This window comes from Oryza sativa, chromosome 8, assembly GCF_034140825.1.
Source record: "Oryza sativa Japonica Group chromosome 8, ASM3414082v1".
Taxonomy (NCBI): Eukaryota; Viridiplantae; Streptophyta; class Magnoliopsida; order Poales; family Poaceae; genus Oryza; species Oryza sativa.
In genome coordinates this window covers 6,928,188-6,945,346 of record NC_089042.1, presented here as the reverse complement: position 1 = coordinate 6,945,346, position 17,159 = coordinate 6,928,188, and the positions used below count along the sequence as shown (strand labels likewise).

Here is a 17,159-nt window from a genome sequence, read left to right as displayed (position 1 = left end):
AGCGGGTATACCGTATCAATATACAATTCACATCCAAGGGTAGAGGGTATACCTCATCCGTAACCCTGACAACTGCATAATGGTAGGATGCATGAGCATATTGCTAATATAAATAATCCATGAAGCAATCAATTTATCAATCGATCGGAGCTTAAGTGAAACAAATGTAGTAAAGGACCAAAAATAAATATATAGATATGAGAAATACCATTGCGCATTTTATGTGGAAAGCATTAATTGATCATTTTAAGGTAGCATAAGCACGATAAAACATTGGGTTTGTTCATGCAAAACAAGTTCATCATTTGGGACCTTTGCTGCACGGCCAAATCCAGATAATAGGGGCCCAGCCATCTACTATAATCCAAATTAGACAATGTGTGGCTGAACTCCCTGTTCACCTTCAACCCCTCTAGCAGGCAGGGAGCCACATCCTCCTCAAACTGCCTGATCGCTGTGGCATCGCAGCGACGATGGCTACCGCCGGTGGCCACGGCGCATCGCCGCCTAAGCTTCTCTATGAAGGGCATGGCCACGGTGTAGGAGACTTCGTCACCATCGTCAAATCCATGGGACGCCTTAGGTCTAGTATTGATCTCGTTTTTCTCCCAGAGCGTCACGTTGAACCGTGGATTTTCAATAGGGCGACGGTGAGAGGTGCGGCTACCGTCTGGTGAATTAAATAAGAAGAACATATATATGAACAAACATTAAATACCAGTCGAAATTTCATTCTAATAATAAGATTTAGTAGAATAAAGACTATAATTAATTATGGCTGAGATTTAAATTATTTAAGGCGTGTGTACTTACCGAGTGCGCTGGGGATGGCGATAAGGCTGCCGGCGACGACGGAGAGCGGCGCGAAGAAGAGCCAGACGAGCATGAGAACGGCAACGTAGAGGGATAGACAGCGGCGTTGCATCGCCGCTAGCTGCATATATATGTGTACGTGTCGATCTTAATTAGTACGTGAGGAGGTAATTTGCTTGTAATTTATTTACGAACAACTAATAAGGCTTGTAATTTGCTTGGTTGCTAAGATCTGCATGTAAACGCGCGATCCGATCGGATCCAACTTAACAACAAACGGGAAGCAATTAAATTAATTTGTGCACTTATTATAAAAAAGTGTAATTAATTAAGCGACGAGACCGGCGCGGCGAGCCCGGGAACAGCGGCGCAGTGGCGGAAATGGAGGGCACCACGCGACGAGCGTGTGACGGCGATCGATCCTTACCAGCACAAACACGACGACGGACGGCATCCTGCGGCGAGGTCCAAGCTCGATGGGCGGCCGGGGTTTGCCTCGGCGCTCGATCAGCAGAGATGACTCTATTTATAGGCCAAAGATCACGACGAGAGGGAACGTCAGCTACAGGCGGCGGAAACCCTAGGATTATCCCGAGCATCGCGGGCTCGAGCGGCAGACTACGCGGATTAATTCGCTCCGATTCCTGAGGGAAAAGGTAGAGGAAAGATACACTCCCTCAGTCGCTAAATATTGGACGCGGTTGATTTTTTAAAACACGTTTGATTGCTCGTCTTATTCAAAAAATTTAAGTAATAATTAATTTTTTTCCTATCATTTGATTCATCGTTAAATATACTATCGTTAAATATACTTTTATGTATATATATATATACATAAAAGTATATTTAATTGTCATGAGCACGACTCTCAAAACCATGTGCTCACAACCCACCATTATCAAGTTTTAGTTGGCAAGTAATTAATTAACCAATCACGATTAACCATCGTGAACTATCATTAAGCCATCCTTAAATAATAGTGAGTCATAAGTTATCCCAATAGTGTGCTAATGTTTCTAAGCATGGCTAAGCAATCATAACTAATATCTAGCTGAACCAATATATAAAGCCCAACTAGTCAAGTTATAATAACCCAAGGTATCAAGGAATAAAGTAATCAATGCAAATTGGCCATAACAAAGGAATAAGTTCACACCACCCGGTGACATTCGAAAATAAATGCACAGTTGAAATAAATAGAGAATTTAAATATAGGATCAACATGCTCAAAGGATTGTGTTTAGGATCTGTGTGACTTGCCTTGCAATAATCGGTCTTCAATTAATCTTCTGAACACTCCTGACGCACTCACGAACCTTCGCAACGACGGAAACGACAAGCTAACACGCAAAACGAAGAAAAAGACTAATAAAAACCAAATAAATAGTACATATAAAGTAAACAAACATGTAGAAAATGATTTTAGATGAATTTAGCAACTTGAACCACTCAAAACCGAGTTGCGATGATTTAGTTATGAATTTCCGAAGATTTAATCTATTAGAAAAAACTGGAAAAGGAGAAGATGATGACGTCATGATGACATCATCAATGACCGGACCAAGATGGCGACCTCGCCGGAGATAGAGCGACCGGCTGCGGATTTGGAGGACATGAACACGTAGAGGACGACGAGACGAACCCAACGGTACTCACCCTCGAACCAAACGACGAACGACGACGGCCGGCGACGAGATCTGTTGGCGGCGCGGCTTCGGTCGGCGGTGGCGACGGGACTCCGGTGACCGGCGACAGCGGGGAGAGAGCGGCCGAGCTTGCCCACACCTCGGCGCACCTTACGGCGATGACGGCGACCGGCGACGACGATGGAGACGGCGGCGCGGCGGCACCGGAGATGGCCGGCGGCGGCGGTTTGCTTGGCGGCAGTGGCGACGGAGCTACGGAGCACGGAAGAGGACGGGAGAGGGGGCAAACGAAAGAGGAGGACTACGGGGTCCTATTTATAGCCTTGGATTGAAGAGATCGGACTCCTCCCGCAAGAAATCGATCCGGGAAAACAAAAACTCGGTTTTGGAGATAAACTCAAAAACGAGTTCGATTCGGATAAAATACTCAACGGTTTGCTCCGATTCTTGGGGGTAAAGATAGAGGAGGATAAGAGGAATATTTCCCCTCAACTAATTTTAGAAAAACACAAGAGAAAAGGCCGGATTTGGTGGAGGAAGCGGCGGCACTGTGCACGGCACGGCTGGCTCGGGCTCTGCCTGAGCTGGAAGATGAACAGTAGATCAGGGAGGAAAAATAGACTTTTCCGGCTAGGCTGAGAGGAGAGGAGGCGGCTCAGGTTGGGCCGGCGGAAGAGAGAGGAAGGAAAGGAAGGAATGGGCCGAAAATGGCCCAAGCTGAGGAGGAGGATTTTATTACTTTCCCAATTAAAATAATCACTTAAATGATCTTTGAATTGTTAAAAATACTTCCAATGCCCAAATAATTTCAAGAAAAATCATGAAAATACTTGGACACTCAAAGTACTCAACAAAATTATAATTAGACCATTTAATGATTAATTTAATATGTGGGTAATTACTGAAATGCTCTTTGTATTATTAAAATTAGGAATTGAGCTCCGAAAAATCCGAGAATATTCCAGAGAGTATAATTAACCATGGAGAATTTAATAAAAATTAAATCCATCCATGATTTATATTTAGGAAATTTTATTTTCCACATTTAACTTCACTTGTAAATTAATGAACATTTAATATAAATTCTAATAATAGTTTATTAAATAATTTATAAATCCTGAAACAAAAATCAGGGTGTGACATTGCTCAACCCGCCCATAACCGTGGGCACGACTATTCGAATAGTTTTACTCTGGCCAAAGGTGTACCACTGTACCCACAAGACACAGCCCCACAACATGTCACCATGTGCCTCAATACCACCACGGTACCTCGGAAAGGAGCTGTGACAATACCCCTTGCACAACACAATCCACCACAGCGCACCTTTCCTGGATCATAATCACCCCCTTATAAACAAGGCATGGACTCCCCAGCGACCCCCGTGGGCTTATCTCCGCCACTTCTCAGTCTGGTGCTCCGCAATGAATCATGCTATACAAAAGGTAAAGCCGTTGCCCACGCTGGCTTGTGGTTGGCACGGTTAATGTTTCACAACAGTAGCTCGCGAACCGGTCCTTAATTGTCATGAGCACGACTCTCAAAACCATGTGCTCACAACCCACCATTATCAAGTTTTAGTTGGCAAGTAATTAATTTACCAATCACGATTGACCATCGTGAACTATCATTAAGCCATCATTAAATAATAGTGAGTCACAAGTTATCCCAATAGTGTGCTAATGTTTCTAAGCATGGCTAAGCAATCATATCTAATATCTAGCTGAACCAATATATATAGCTCAACTAGTCAGGTTATAATAACCCAAGGTATCAAGGAATAAAGTAATCAATGCAAACAGGACATAACAAAGGAACAGATTCACACCACCCAGTGACATTCGAAAATAAATGCACAGTTGAAATAAATAGAGAATTTAAATATAGGATCAACATGCTCAAAGGATTGTGTTTAGGATCTGTGTCACTTGCCTTGCAATAATCGGTCTTCAAATAATCTTCTTGAACATTTCTGACGCACTTGCGAACCTTCGCAACGACGGAAACGACAAGCTAACACGCCAAAATAAGAGAAAGACTAATAAAAACCAAATAAACAATACATAAAAAGTAAACAAACATGTAGATCATAATTTTAGATGAATTATGAGCCTTGAACGGCCTCATTCTGACTTCATATGAATTTATTATGAATTTTACAAGATTAAATCTAATTAAAGCCCATTTAAAAAGAATTAAATAAATTTAATTCAATTTATGGATAATTTTAATATGTAGATCTTTATTTTATACAACTTTTGCAACTTGAACCACATTAAACTGAGTTACAATGAATTAGTTATGAATTTTCAAAGATTAAATCGGATTAAAACACTTATATGGATTTTAATTGAATTATGACGCAATAATGAATTATTTTTGAAAAGGAAAAGGAGGATTATTGCGTCAGCGGCTAGGGTTTGCGGTGGACCGGGTGCAAGGCAGCGGTTCACGGGAACGAACGGCCGAGATCCATCCACCCAAAACGGACGGCCGAGATCCATCGGTCCACGACCGGGCCACGACAGACAGTCCCGATGACGTCAGCGGTGACGTCACCTCCGGCGGCGGCTCGGGAGCGCAAGCTCACCGGCGATCGACGGCGCGGCGACGCGAACGGAGGGCACCAGCACGTAGAGCGCGACACGGCGAACTCACCGGTGACCAAAGAAGCGGCGGAGGAGCAACAGACGGCGCCGGCGACGAGGAAGAAGCGGCGACGGTCTTCGGGTCGACGGTGACGGCGGTGCTCCGGCAGTCTTTAGCGACGACGAAGGGGTGGACGGGGACGGCGACGACTTGGCGATCCCGATGGTGGCCTTCCCCAGTGACGACGACAACCGTAGCGACGGCGGCGCACGGCTGGACGAACGGCGGCGACGGCGGCGCAAAAGCTCACGGGGCTAGGGCGCTACACACGGCGGCGGGCGAAGGAGAGAGTGGCTGCCGGTAGAGGAGAGCTCGGGGATCCTTTTATAGGGGCAAAGAGGCTCGGGGAAAGGTTAGGGTTCGGAGGAAAGAGACCGATCCGAATCGACCTCGAATCCACGAATTTCCAAAGCGATTTAGACGATGATTCCAAAAGAGAAAAGGTGGAGGAGATCCCGGAGATCATTTCCCCTCTATTGATTTCACCGGAGAAGGAAAGACGCGGCCGAATTTGGAAGGAGACGACGGCGGCGCGGCGCTAGGGTTTCGGGCGGCGGCGGCCGGAGGAAGACGACGACCCCGACAGGCGGGACCCACCTGTCAGCGAGAGAGAAAAAGGAGAGCGGTGGCTCGGCGGACTGGGCCGACTAGGCCGGGGAGGGAGAGAGAAAGAGAGAGGTTTTGGGCCGGCTTTCGGCCCAAAGCCAAAAGAGACTTTTAAAAACCTTTTTCAATTTAAATTATTCATGAAATGCAATTCCATTTATTAAAAATACTTTCTCGGCTCAAATAAATCCCAGAAAAATCTAGGAACTATAGAATCAAGTAAAGTATTTAACAAAATTTTATCTAGCCCAATTTTATATTGAGATTTAACAAATTAAAATTAGATCTTCTGTTTTAAGCTTTTAAGATCATTTCTAATTATTCCTTTTAAACAACAATTTATAATTTAAGGATTTTTAAACAAGAAAAGCTCTTAACAATTATAATTAGATCATTATTGATCAAATAATTACTGAACTGTTCTTTGTATCATTTAGGAATTGAGCTCTGAAAAATCCGAGAAAATTTCAGAGAGTTGACTTAATCATGGAGAATTTAAAAATTAAATCCATCCATGCTTTATATTTAGGAAATTTTATTTCCCATATTTAACTTCACTTGTAAATTATAGAACATTTAATATAAATTCTATTATTAATTTATTAAATAATTTATAAATCCTGAAACGAAAATCAGGATGTGACAAATCTACGCCCCTTACAAAGAATCTCGTCCCGAGATTCGGAACGGCTAGAAAGAAAAAGGGAATAGGTAAACTGCAGTCTATCTTATTCCATAACTCCGATAATTATTCTAAGGCTTTAAAGAAAACTACTGCCGCTTTGAAACTGGTGGCTGAGTTGTAACACTTGAAGACGCAACTCTTGAAGACGCAACTGGCACTGCATTGGCTCCTGTGACGACAATGTTGTTGACTTGCGGCTGCTGATGCTTTGGCTTCGGACACTCTCTTGCAAAGTGGCCTGGCTTGTAACAGTTGAAACATACCTGCTGCTCCCTTCCACTACTGTTATTCTCCTGAGACTGATCCTGCTGAACTGGCACCGGCTGATTAGTTTGCTCGATGTTAACTTCATTGCTTTCATTAGTCTCTAATTTGATCTCACCACCGATGTTCAACTGTTGCGACTGTCCTTGACCAGCGGAAGAAGGTTCACCAATTTGGAGTGGCTTGATACGCTGCCTCTGGCTACTACCTTGTGCCTCCCGGAAAACAGTCATTTTCCTTTTACGGTTATCCATCCTGTTCTTCTTGTCTTCAAGTCGAATTACTTTGTCAACCAGCTGCTGAAAATCAACATAGTCATGGGAGATTAACGTAACTGACAGTTCATCCTTTAAGCCTTCCAAGAACTTCTCCTGCCTTTCCTCGTCAGTACGCACATCTTCTGGAGCATAACGTGCCAGACGGTTGAACTCATGAAGATACTCTGCCACGGTACGATCCTTTTGCTTCAATGCCCTAAACTCACGTTCCTTCAAAGCAACAACTCCTACAGGTATGTGTGTCTTCTTGAATGCTTCCGTGAACTCCGCCCAAGTGATTGGTTGCCCTTCTGCTCTGTTCATCCGGAAATGATCCCACCATTCTGATGCAGGTCCTTGCAACTGATGTGAAGCGAAAACAACTTTCTCCTGATCCGTGCACTGGAGCAGTTCCAACTTCTTCTCAACAGCGTGTAACCAATCACCTGCTTCTACTGGGTTGGTAGTGCTAGAAAAGGTAGGTGGCCTCACACGAAGAAAATCAGCTAGCTTGTTCTGCGGCGGTGGAGCATTGTTGTTCCCTTGGTTGAGCTGGTTCTGCATCTGCTGTATCATCATATTCATTAACTGAGTCTGTTGAGCAAGAACTTGAGCAAGAGTTGGGTTCCCTTCATTGTTATTGTTTCCACTTCCATTGGCGCGAGTGTTCACCATCTGTTGCATATTAGAGAAGATAGAAGGAGAGGGGTTATGTCACGCCCGGAATTTCTATCCAAAATTCCAAACGCTTACATGTGTGTTAAACCCTCGTCCAGGAATCAACCGAGGCACACAATGACAAATTAATAATAGAGTACAAATAATTAACTATCGAATATTCGCAAATTAAAATTATTACAGAGGTAGATAGTTCCTCTCAAAACAAATAACATTCTACGCAGCGGAAAACAAAACTATGACAAACTACGGAACAGCTATGGCGACTCCACTCCACAGGCATCTTAACCAAGAACAAGCCTAACCCTCCAGATCATCACCTTCACTGAGATACTCCTCTTCTGATGAATGAATATTGCAAGAATGAGCATATGACATACTCAACAAGCCACACAGCAAATATGCAAGTGCACAGGATAACAAAGGATGGCATAATATAGCTCATTTGCAGAAAATAGCATTTAACAAATATTTAAGAGAATAGTAAAACAGTTGTATAATTAATCAATATTAAATAAACACCATACAACACACCCATGTTGCATAGGCCCAACCACATTTGAACAACCAACCCCAGTTGATCAAATCAAACCTCCAAACCAGGAATTATCCATTCCAAACCAGGAATTAAATTAATTACCACATTATTACCATTAATGAGTAGTGTGAGACTAATCACGAAAAACATTGCTCAACTCACCCATAACCGCGGGTACGGCTATTCGAATAGTTTAAACTCTGATCAGAGGTATACCACTGTACCCACAAGACACAACCCCACATCATGTCACCATGTGCCTCAATACCACCACGGTACCTCGGAAAGGAGTTGTGACAATACCCCTTGCACAACATAACCCATTACAGCGCACCTTTCCTGGATCATAATTACCCCCCTTTAAAACAAGGCATGGACTCCCCAGCGACCCCCATGGACTTCTCGCCACTTCTCAGTCGGGCGCACTATAATGAATCACGCTATACAAAAGATAAAGCCGTTGCCCACGCTGGCTTGTGGTTGGCACGATAAATGTTTTACAACAGTAGCTCGCGAACCGGTCCTTAATTGTCATGAGCACAACCATCAAAACCATATGCTCACAACCCACCTTATCCAGGTTTTAATTATTAATTAATTAACATCACACGATTAACCATCGTGAGCTACCATTGAATATAACCCTAATTAATAATAATAATGTGACATAGTTTATAATTAACCCCTTTAATTAGCTATGTTTCTAGGCATGGCTAAGCAAACATACACATAGCATTTAGCTGAACCAATCCAATATATAAGGTTCATGCTAATCAAATTATAACCCATAGGAAAATAAAGTCATCTTCGGCCTTTAATTAATTGGGAAAGGTTCACCACCCGATGACATTCGAAAACAAATGCATAGTTGAAATAAAATAATAGCTTTAAACGGGATCAACATGCTCAAAGGGTTGTTTGGGATCTGTGTGACTTGCCTTGGGCTTCCGCAAACGCTTCGGAAACTTCCTCAACGGAAACGCTCTCCTCCGGAACGTCGGAAACTAAAGCAATTAAAAAAAAATCAACAAAACAGTACAAAAACAAGCATAAACAGTACATGTGGATATTTTTAACATGTAGATCTTGATTTTAGAAGAATTTAGAAACTTGAACCACCTAAAACGGATCTACGGTTATTTAGTTATGATTTTCCGAAGTTTTAATCTATTAGAAAATCGGGAAAAAGAAAAAGAAAAAGGGGATGATGACGTCATGCTGACGTCATGCTGACGTCGGCAATGGCGGCCGGCTAGGGTTTGCGAGCTCGCCGGAGCTAGGGCGGTCGGCCGCGGAATTGGAGACCATCTACGCGTAGAGGACATCGAGGCGAACCCGATGGTACTCACCACGACGACCAACGACGCACGACGACGGCCGGCGACGAAGAGGAAGGCAGCGGCGGCTCGGCTTGACGGCGACGAGGGGGCTCCGGTGGTCGGCGGCGAAGGAGAACGGGCGGCCGAGCTTCTCCACCCCTTGGCACACCTCTTGGCGATGGCGGCAAGCGGCGGCGACGGCGGAGACGGCGGCGCGACACGGCCGAAGGATGGCCGGCGGCGGCGGCGGTTAAAGCGACGCGGCGCGGCGGCTAGGAGGCACGGGAGAGGACGAGAGAAGGGGCAAACGGAAGAGGACGACGAGGGGAAGCTATATATAAGCTTGGATTGAAGAGATCGAACTCCAAACGAGAGGAATCGACTCGGGAAAGATTCAAACTCGATTTTAGGGATAAAATCAAAACGAACTCGATTCGGATCAAATCCTCAACGATTCTCTTTGATTCTTGGGGGAAAAGAAAGAGGAGAACGAGAGGATCAAAACCCCTCATTCAATCGGACTCGAGGAGACCGGATTGAAGCGGAATCGGCGGCGCAAAACGGCGGCTCGGGCTCGGCTTGGCGGCAGCCGGCCGGAGGTAGGGGACGGATCCGACAGGTGGGCCCCACCTGTCGGCCTCCACGAGAGAGGGGAGCGGGCGGCGGCGGCAGCTGGGCCGGCGTGGGCCGCGCGCGGGGAGAGAGAGATGTTGGGCCGAATTCGGCCCAACGACCAAAGAAGGGGTTTTTTGAACTTTTTAAATAAAAACAATTTGTGAAATGTTGTTTCAATTATTAAAAATACTTCCCTTGCTCAAATAATTCCCAGAAAATTCTAGAAAATATAGGAGCAAGCATTGTATTTAATAAAATTTTATCTAGCTCATTTTTATATTGAAAAGTTTCCTAGAAAATTAGGGTTTAGCTTGTAGGCTTTTAAATTAATTTCTAAAAAATGATTTAAAATGCGCATTTTTAATTTAGTCGATTTTTAGGGCGTGACAGGTTACACTAAAGACAAGACCTTAACCAGTTTAACACTGATCTGATGTGTGTAGACCATTATATTGTTCAAGTTGATTAAGCAAGCAACCTAGTATAGTTACACGCTCATCACTGAACTACTCCAATGATGGGAATGCAACCATACCTACACACAAGCAAGCAACAAACGTTCTATCCTACTAACTATTCTTCGAGGACACTTTGGCGGCATAGGTTCTAAGGTAGGATCCAAACTTCATTCCATCTTGACCACTTGGCACTTCGGTCCTTCCTCGATCCACTTGACTGACCTCCATAAGTTGACCACATCAACGTCTTCTAGTTTCAACAACTAGTTTTAGAAATACTTAAGTTGAAAGCAGGAGGGGAGAGGATGATAAAATGATTTATAGAGAATTCTAGAGAAGAAAGAAAGGAAAATTTTCACAAATCATGTTTTCGGAAAATTAGTCCTTAAGGTTTGACCATTTGGCTTATCCTACAGTCGAGATGGCTCTGATACCAACTTGTCATGCCCGGAAATTCACTAGTAATTTCCGAACTTATTTGTGCATAAAATCCTCGTCCAGGAATCAGCCGAGGTACACAAACTGACAATTTAATATACAGATTCATCAAATTAACTAAAACGATAAATACTTACTTATGAGGCACTTAGTCCTCATCATGAAGAAAACTGCAGCGGAAAATAAAATCTAGCGAAGCTCCGGCTCCACTCCCACAAGCAGCTCAACTGGGATATAAGCCAAACGTCTTCTCCTCATAGATCCTTTTTCTTCAACTGAGGTTGATTGATTATTGCAAGAATGAGCATATGACATACTCAACAAGCTACACAGCAAATATGCAAGTGCACAAGGATACCAAAGGATGGCATAAAATAGGCTCATTTGCAAAAACAGCATTTAGCAAAACATTTAAGAGAAATAAAACAGTGGAGTAATTAATCAGAAATTTTAATCAACACTGAACAGCACACCCATGCTGCACAGGCCCAACCATTCTGAACAACCATACCCGGCTGTACAGATCTAACTCCAAACCAGGAGCTAAGCAAATTATTACCAGGTATAACATCCATAATTATTGTGAGAGGTGTGAGACTAATCACGAAAAATATTGCTCAACCCGCCCATAACCGCGGGCACGGCTATTCGAATAGTTTTACTCTAGCCAGAGGTGTACCACTGTACCCACAAGACACAGCCCCACAACATGTCACCATGTGCCTCAATACCACCACGGTACCTCGGAAAGGAGCTGTGACAATACCCCTTGCACAACACAATCCACCACAGCGCACCTTTCCTGGATCATAATCACCCCCTTATAAACAAGGCATGGACTCCCCAGCGACCCCCGTGGGCTTATCTCCGCCACTTCTCAGTCTGGTGCTCCGCAATGAATCATGCTATACAAAAGGTAAAGCCGTTGCCCACGCTGGCTTGTGGTTGGCACGGTTAATGTTTCACAACAGTAGCTCGCGAACCGGTCCTTAATTGTCATGAGCACGACTCTCAAAACCATGTGCTCACAACCCACCATTATCAAGTTTTAGTTGGCAAGTAATTAATTTACCAATCATGATTGACCATCGTGAACTATCATTAAGCCATCATTAAATAATAGTGAGTCACAAGTTATCCCAATAGTGTGCTAATGTTTCTAAGCATGACTAAGCAATCATATCTAATATCTAGCTGAACCAATATATATAGCTCAACTACTCAAGTTATAATAACCCAAGGTATCAAGGAATAAAGTAATCAATGCAAACAGGCCATAACAAAGGAATAGATTCACACCACCCAGTGACATTCGAAAATAAATGCACAGTTGAAATAAATAGAGAATTTAAATATAGGATCAACATGCTCAAAGGATTGTGTTTAGGATCTGTGTGACTTGCCTTGCAATAATCGGTCTTCAAATAATCTTCTTGAACACTTCCGACGCACTCGCGAACCTTCGCAACGACGGAAACGACAAGCTAACACGCCAAAACAAGGAAAAGACTAATAAAAACCAAATAAACAATACATGAAAAGTAAACAAACATGTAGATCATAATTTTAGATGAATTATGAGACTTGAACGGCCTCATTCTGACTTCATATGAATTTATTATGAATTTTACAAGATTAAATCTAATTAAAGCCCATTTAAAAATAATTAAATAAATTTAATTCAATTCATGGATAATTTTAATATGTAGATCTTTATTTTATACAACTTTTGCAACTTGAACCACATTAAACTGAGTTACAATGAATTAGTTATGAATTTTCAAAGATTAAATCGGATTAAAACACTTATATGGATTTTAATTGAATTATGACGCAATAATGAATTATTTTTGAAAAGGAAAAGCAGGATTATTGCGTCAGCGGCTAGGGTTTGTGGTGGACCGGTTGCACGGCAGCGGTTCACGGGAACGGACAGCCGAGATCCATCCACCCAAAACGGACGGCCGAGATCCATCGGTCCACGACCGGGCCATGACAGACGGTCCCGATGACGTCAGCGGTGACATCACCTCCGGCGGCGGCTTGGGAGCGCAAGCTCGCTGGCGAACGACGGCGCGGCGACGCGAACGGAGGGCACCAGCACGTAGAGCACGACGCGGCGAACTCACTGGTGACCAAAGAAGCGGCGGAGGAGCAACGGACGGCTCCGGCGACGAGGAAGAAGCGGTGACGGTCTTCGGGTCGACGGTGACGGCGGTGCTCCGGCGGTCTTTAGCGACGATGAAGGGGTAGACGGGGATGGCGACGACTTGGCGATCCCGACGGTGGCCTTCCCGAGTGACGACGACAACCGTAGCGACGGCGGCGCACGGCTGGACGAACGGCGGCGACAGCGGCGCAAAAGCTCGCGGGGCTAGGGCGCTACACACGGCGGCGGGCGAAGGCGAGAGTGGCTGCCGGTAGAGGAGAGCTCGGGGATCCTTTTATAGGGGCAAAGAGGCTCGGGGAAAGGTTAGGGTTCGGAGGAAAGAGACCGATCCGAATCGACCTCGAATCCATGAATTTCCAAAGCGATTTAGACGATGATTCCAAAAGAGAAAAGGTGGAGGAGATCCCGGAGATCATTTCCCCTCTATTGATTTCACCGGAGAAGGAAAGACGCGGCCGAATTTGGAAGGAGACGACGGCGGCGCGGCGCTAGGGTTTCGGGCGGCGGCGGCCGGAGGAAGATGACGACCCCGACAAGCGGGACCCACCTGTCAGCGAGAGAGAAAAAGGAGAGCGGCGGCTCGGCGGACTGGGCCGACTAGGCCAGGGAGGGAGAGAGAAAGAGAGAGGTTTTGGGCCGGCTTTCGGCCCAAAGCCAAAAGAGACTTTTAAAAACCTTTTTCAATTTAAATTATTCATGAAATGCAATTCCATTTATTAAAAATACTTTCTTGGCTCAAATAAATCCTAGAAAAATCTAGGAACTATAGAATCAAGTAAAGTATTTAACAAAATTTTATCTAGCCCAATTTTATATTGAGATTTAACAAATTAAAATTAGATCTTCTCTTTTAAGCTTTTAAGATCATTTCTAATTATTCCTTTTAAACAACAATTTATAATTTAAGGATTTTTAAACAAGAGAAGCTCTTAACAATTATAATTAGATCATTATTGATCAAATAATTACTGAACTGTTCTTTGTATCATTTAGGAATTGAGCTCTGAAAAATCCGAGAAAATTTCAGAGAGTTGACTTAATCATGGAGAATTTAAAAATTAAATCCATCCATGCTTTATATTTAGGAAATTTTATTTCCCACATTTAACTTCACTTGTAAATTATAGAACATTTAATATAAATTCTATTATTAATTTATTAAATAATTTATAAATCCTGAAACGAAAATCAGGATGTGACAAAGACCTCGACAAATTTGGAAAAGTATGCAAAGGGGAGACCGGATTTGGCGGGACTGCTGCGGCGGCGCAACAATGGCTAGAGGTGGGAGACACACTTGACGCGTGGGACCGATGGGTCAGTGGGAGTGGTTAGCTGGGTTGACTAGCTGGTTGCGAGAGTAGATGGCTTTGGGGATTAAGGGCGAGAGAGAGAGAGAGAACGGCCCGTCAGGAGGAAAGAGAGGAGGAGGGTCAGAATCGGCCCGAAGTTGTGGGAGGGATTTTAATTGCTTTTATTTAAATAATCACTGAAATGATCTTTCTTATTATTAAAACTAGGTGATTCCCCACGCTTTGCTATAGGAATTAATAAGCAATTTTCAGTATACTATTTTCGACAATTTAGATAGTAGTTAAAAGAAGAAAATAATGAAACATGAGGGTTTATCAGTACTTATCATAAAACAAATGATTTAATGTGGAACGTATTGATAAGTATATGTTAAATATTATAAAAATGATAGATATATTTGTTAAAATATTGAAAATGATGTGAGGGGTGATGATTAGATATACTTGCATGTTGATTTGTAGATTTAAATAAATTATAGATGATGTTGTATGCTTGCATGAGGTTAAATACATAATTATTGCTAGTGGATGATGATGTGGTATGGTTGCATATTGAGTTTTAGAAGTTAGTGGATATCAACTTTATAGTAAGATAAGATTAGCAATTAAGCTCTCAAAACTCCGAAAAAATTTTTAGAGAGTATGATTAACCATGGAGAATTTTTTTTAAAAAAAAACACCAATACACAATGTATGAAGTAAAATTTTATTTCTCATATTTACTTCACTTGGTACATTTATTGCACTTTATAATAAATTCTAGAAATAGTTTATTTATCTCTCAAACCGTAATTTGGGTGTGACATGGACAAAGTCTACCGAGGAGGAAGGCAAAGAGGCCGGTGGAATCGGCCTTGTGGATTCTTGAGTCTTATAGATTTCTTTTATTGGTTGTCTATTAAATGATTTATTCTTCAAACTAGATGATGCCCCGCGCTTTGTTGTGGGATATATGTTATATATTGGAGAAATAATGAAATGATTTGGATTAAAATATTATGAAAATGATTTGAGAATGATGATTTAGCATGTGTACGTTTAGTTTTAGAATGAAATAAATTATAGATATAATTGCTATATGTTTGCATGTTGAGTTTTGTGTGCTTAATGGGTTGATGTGGCATGTATACATGTATAGTAGGAGTGCTAATAAATACTATACTTGCATATTGAGTATTAGTTGTTTATTGGGTATTAGTTTTATAGAAAGAAGGGATGTCTCAAATACTTCTTACATATTTATATATGGATTTGCTACAAAGATGTCGACACATTTTTTTGTTAATCTCAGTTAGTTTCTGTCCGTTTGATTGCTCCACTTACTGTCGACGTTTGATGTCGCGATTCCGGTATTTGCATAGTATGGGGATCGTTGGTACTAGGATATATGCGAGATTGTAGTAAAAGATGGTGATGAGGATTTTTATACACGTTTGGGCCCCTGAATTGTCAGGTAATAACCCTACATCCTGTTGGCCGAAGCCGGTCGTTGCTCTTATTCACCATAATCACACCAGTACAATATTTGGGGTAGCCTATCTAACTGTTGTCGATGTGGTGGTCTGAAGTGCTGACTCGTAGTTGATAACAGGTTAGTCTTCCTCCTCGAATCCGTACCCGGCGAGATCAGAGACAGCGCTAGATCCCTACAGCCTGCTTCCATAGGTACCGGATAGGGTCCTTCTAGGCATATCTCTGATGTTGATATCTAGCGGCTTGTCTTGGCGTATGTTGTGGCTTCTGTTGTCCCGTCCAAGGTGGGTGTGTCCCCTCTCATCCTAGGGGGTCTTGTATTTATACCCATAGGTGTCCCCTTGTCCAAGTAGAACTAGGGAAACCAATATGGATACAATCCAAGTAGTCCTTGTCGTTTCCATGTAGAACTCTAGTTGTCCTTCCTTATCCGGAACTCCCTCCATACCCGAGGTCAGTTTCCGTATAAGACATGGTATGTGATGGGTCCTGCTGAGATTTAGTCAACTACTATTGGGTATGTGGTATCCATAACCCTGACACTTACAGATACAGATGTGAAAGACATCCGAACTTAACATTATATTTGTCAATTAAAGTGAACAATTCAAATCAAGTAGCAAGCATAATATAGAATCCAAAGCCTCGAGTAAAGGATATTGGGGACATTGCCGGGTCTTTAGCTTGCCAGTCAACTTCAGTCTGAGATGTGCCCGTCAAACACATGAAGGCGGCGACCAGATGTGTTACACATTCAGGACACTTGACATAACAGCTAAAGTTCTACGACATCCCAAATATCCTAAACTCTTACTCATGTGAAGCTAGTTCTTAGGATGTGCACTAGCTTCACACTTTCAACTTACGCAATGATACATAGAAGAAAATACAACTAAGATAATTAAAAGTCAGATTACAACTACTTTAATTATACATAGACCGACCGGCCAAATAATTAGAGATACGCGGAAACTTGGCTACCCAAAACACAAGCAAACCAACTAGGGGATTGTCATCTTTTGAACCAAGTCCTAGAAGAAGTGGTCGAATAACACGCATCACTCAACTTAGACTAAGTATACAACGTGCAAAAATGGATATTCCAGTACAACAAGAATAAATATTGTCGGAGGGTGAACTCCTCCACCAGGGAACCGTGAGGCCCCCCTTTTTTGGTTCGACCGGGGGCAGCGGGTGAGATTCGAGGATTCGGTGAGCGAAACTGTGTGATCTTAAG

At 42.9% G+C, this 17,159-nt stretch overlaps 1 protein-coding gene across 3 annotated transcripts; it reads right to left on the bottom strand.

Moving 5' to 3' along the window:
• Positions 1-217: 217 nt before the first annotated feature.
• On the bottom strand, positions 218-2,758 carry LOC4344956 (uncharacterized). 3 transcript variants are annotated; one of them, XM_015793986.2, is made up of 4 exons: positions 2,470-2,747; positions 2,074-2,153; positions 814-934; positions 218-670 (listed from the first exon to the last, which is right to left on the bottom strand). In XM_015793986.2, exons 3-4 carry the CDS (start codon positions 923-925, stop codon positions 234-236), a joined length of 549 nt encoding a protein of 182 aa, XP_015649472.1. In that variant the 5' UTR covers positions 926-934; positions 2,074-2,153; positions 2,470-2,747; the 3' UTR covers positions 218-233. The 3 variants fall into 3 exon arrangements, with proteins under 3 accessions (XP_015649472.1, XP_066159934.1, XP_015649470.1); XM_066303837.1 differs by lacking the exon at positions 2,074-2,153 and having other exon boundaries at positions 2,470-2,758; XM_015793984.3 differs by lacking the exons at positions 2,074-2,153; positions 2,470-2,747 and adding an exon at positions 1,241-1,406.
• Between the last annotated feature and the right edge of the window lie 14,401 nt (positions 2,759-17,159).

What these genes read in the sequence shown, in the direction of transcription:
- LOC4344956 (XM_015793984.3), bottom strand. Translation starts at nt 1,267, where the DNA reads ATGCCGTCCGTCGTCGTGTTTGTGCTG. An exon ending in CCGTCGTCGTGTTTGTGCTG is followed by an intron (nt 935 to 1,240) that starts GTAAGGATCGAT and finishes ATATATATGCAG; the next exon opens with CTAGCGGCGATGCAACGCCG. An exon ending in CGCCATCCCCAGCGCACTCG is followed by an intron (nt 671 to 813) that starts GTAAGTACACAC and finishes TTAATTCACCAG; the next exon opens with ACGGTAGCCGCACCTCTCAC.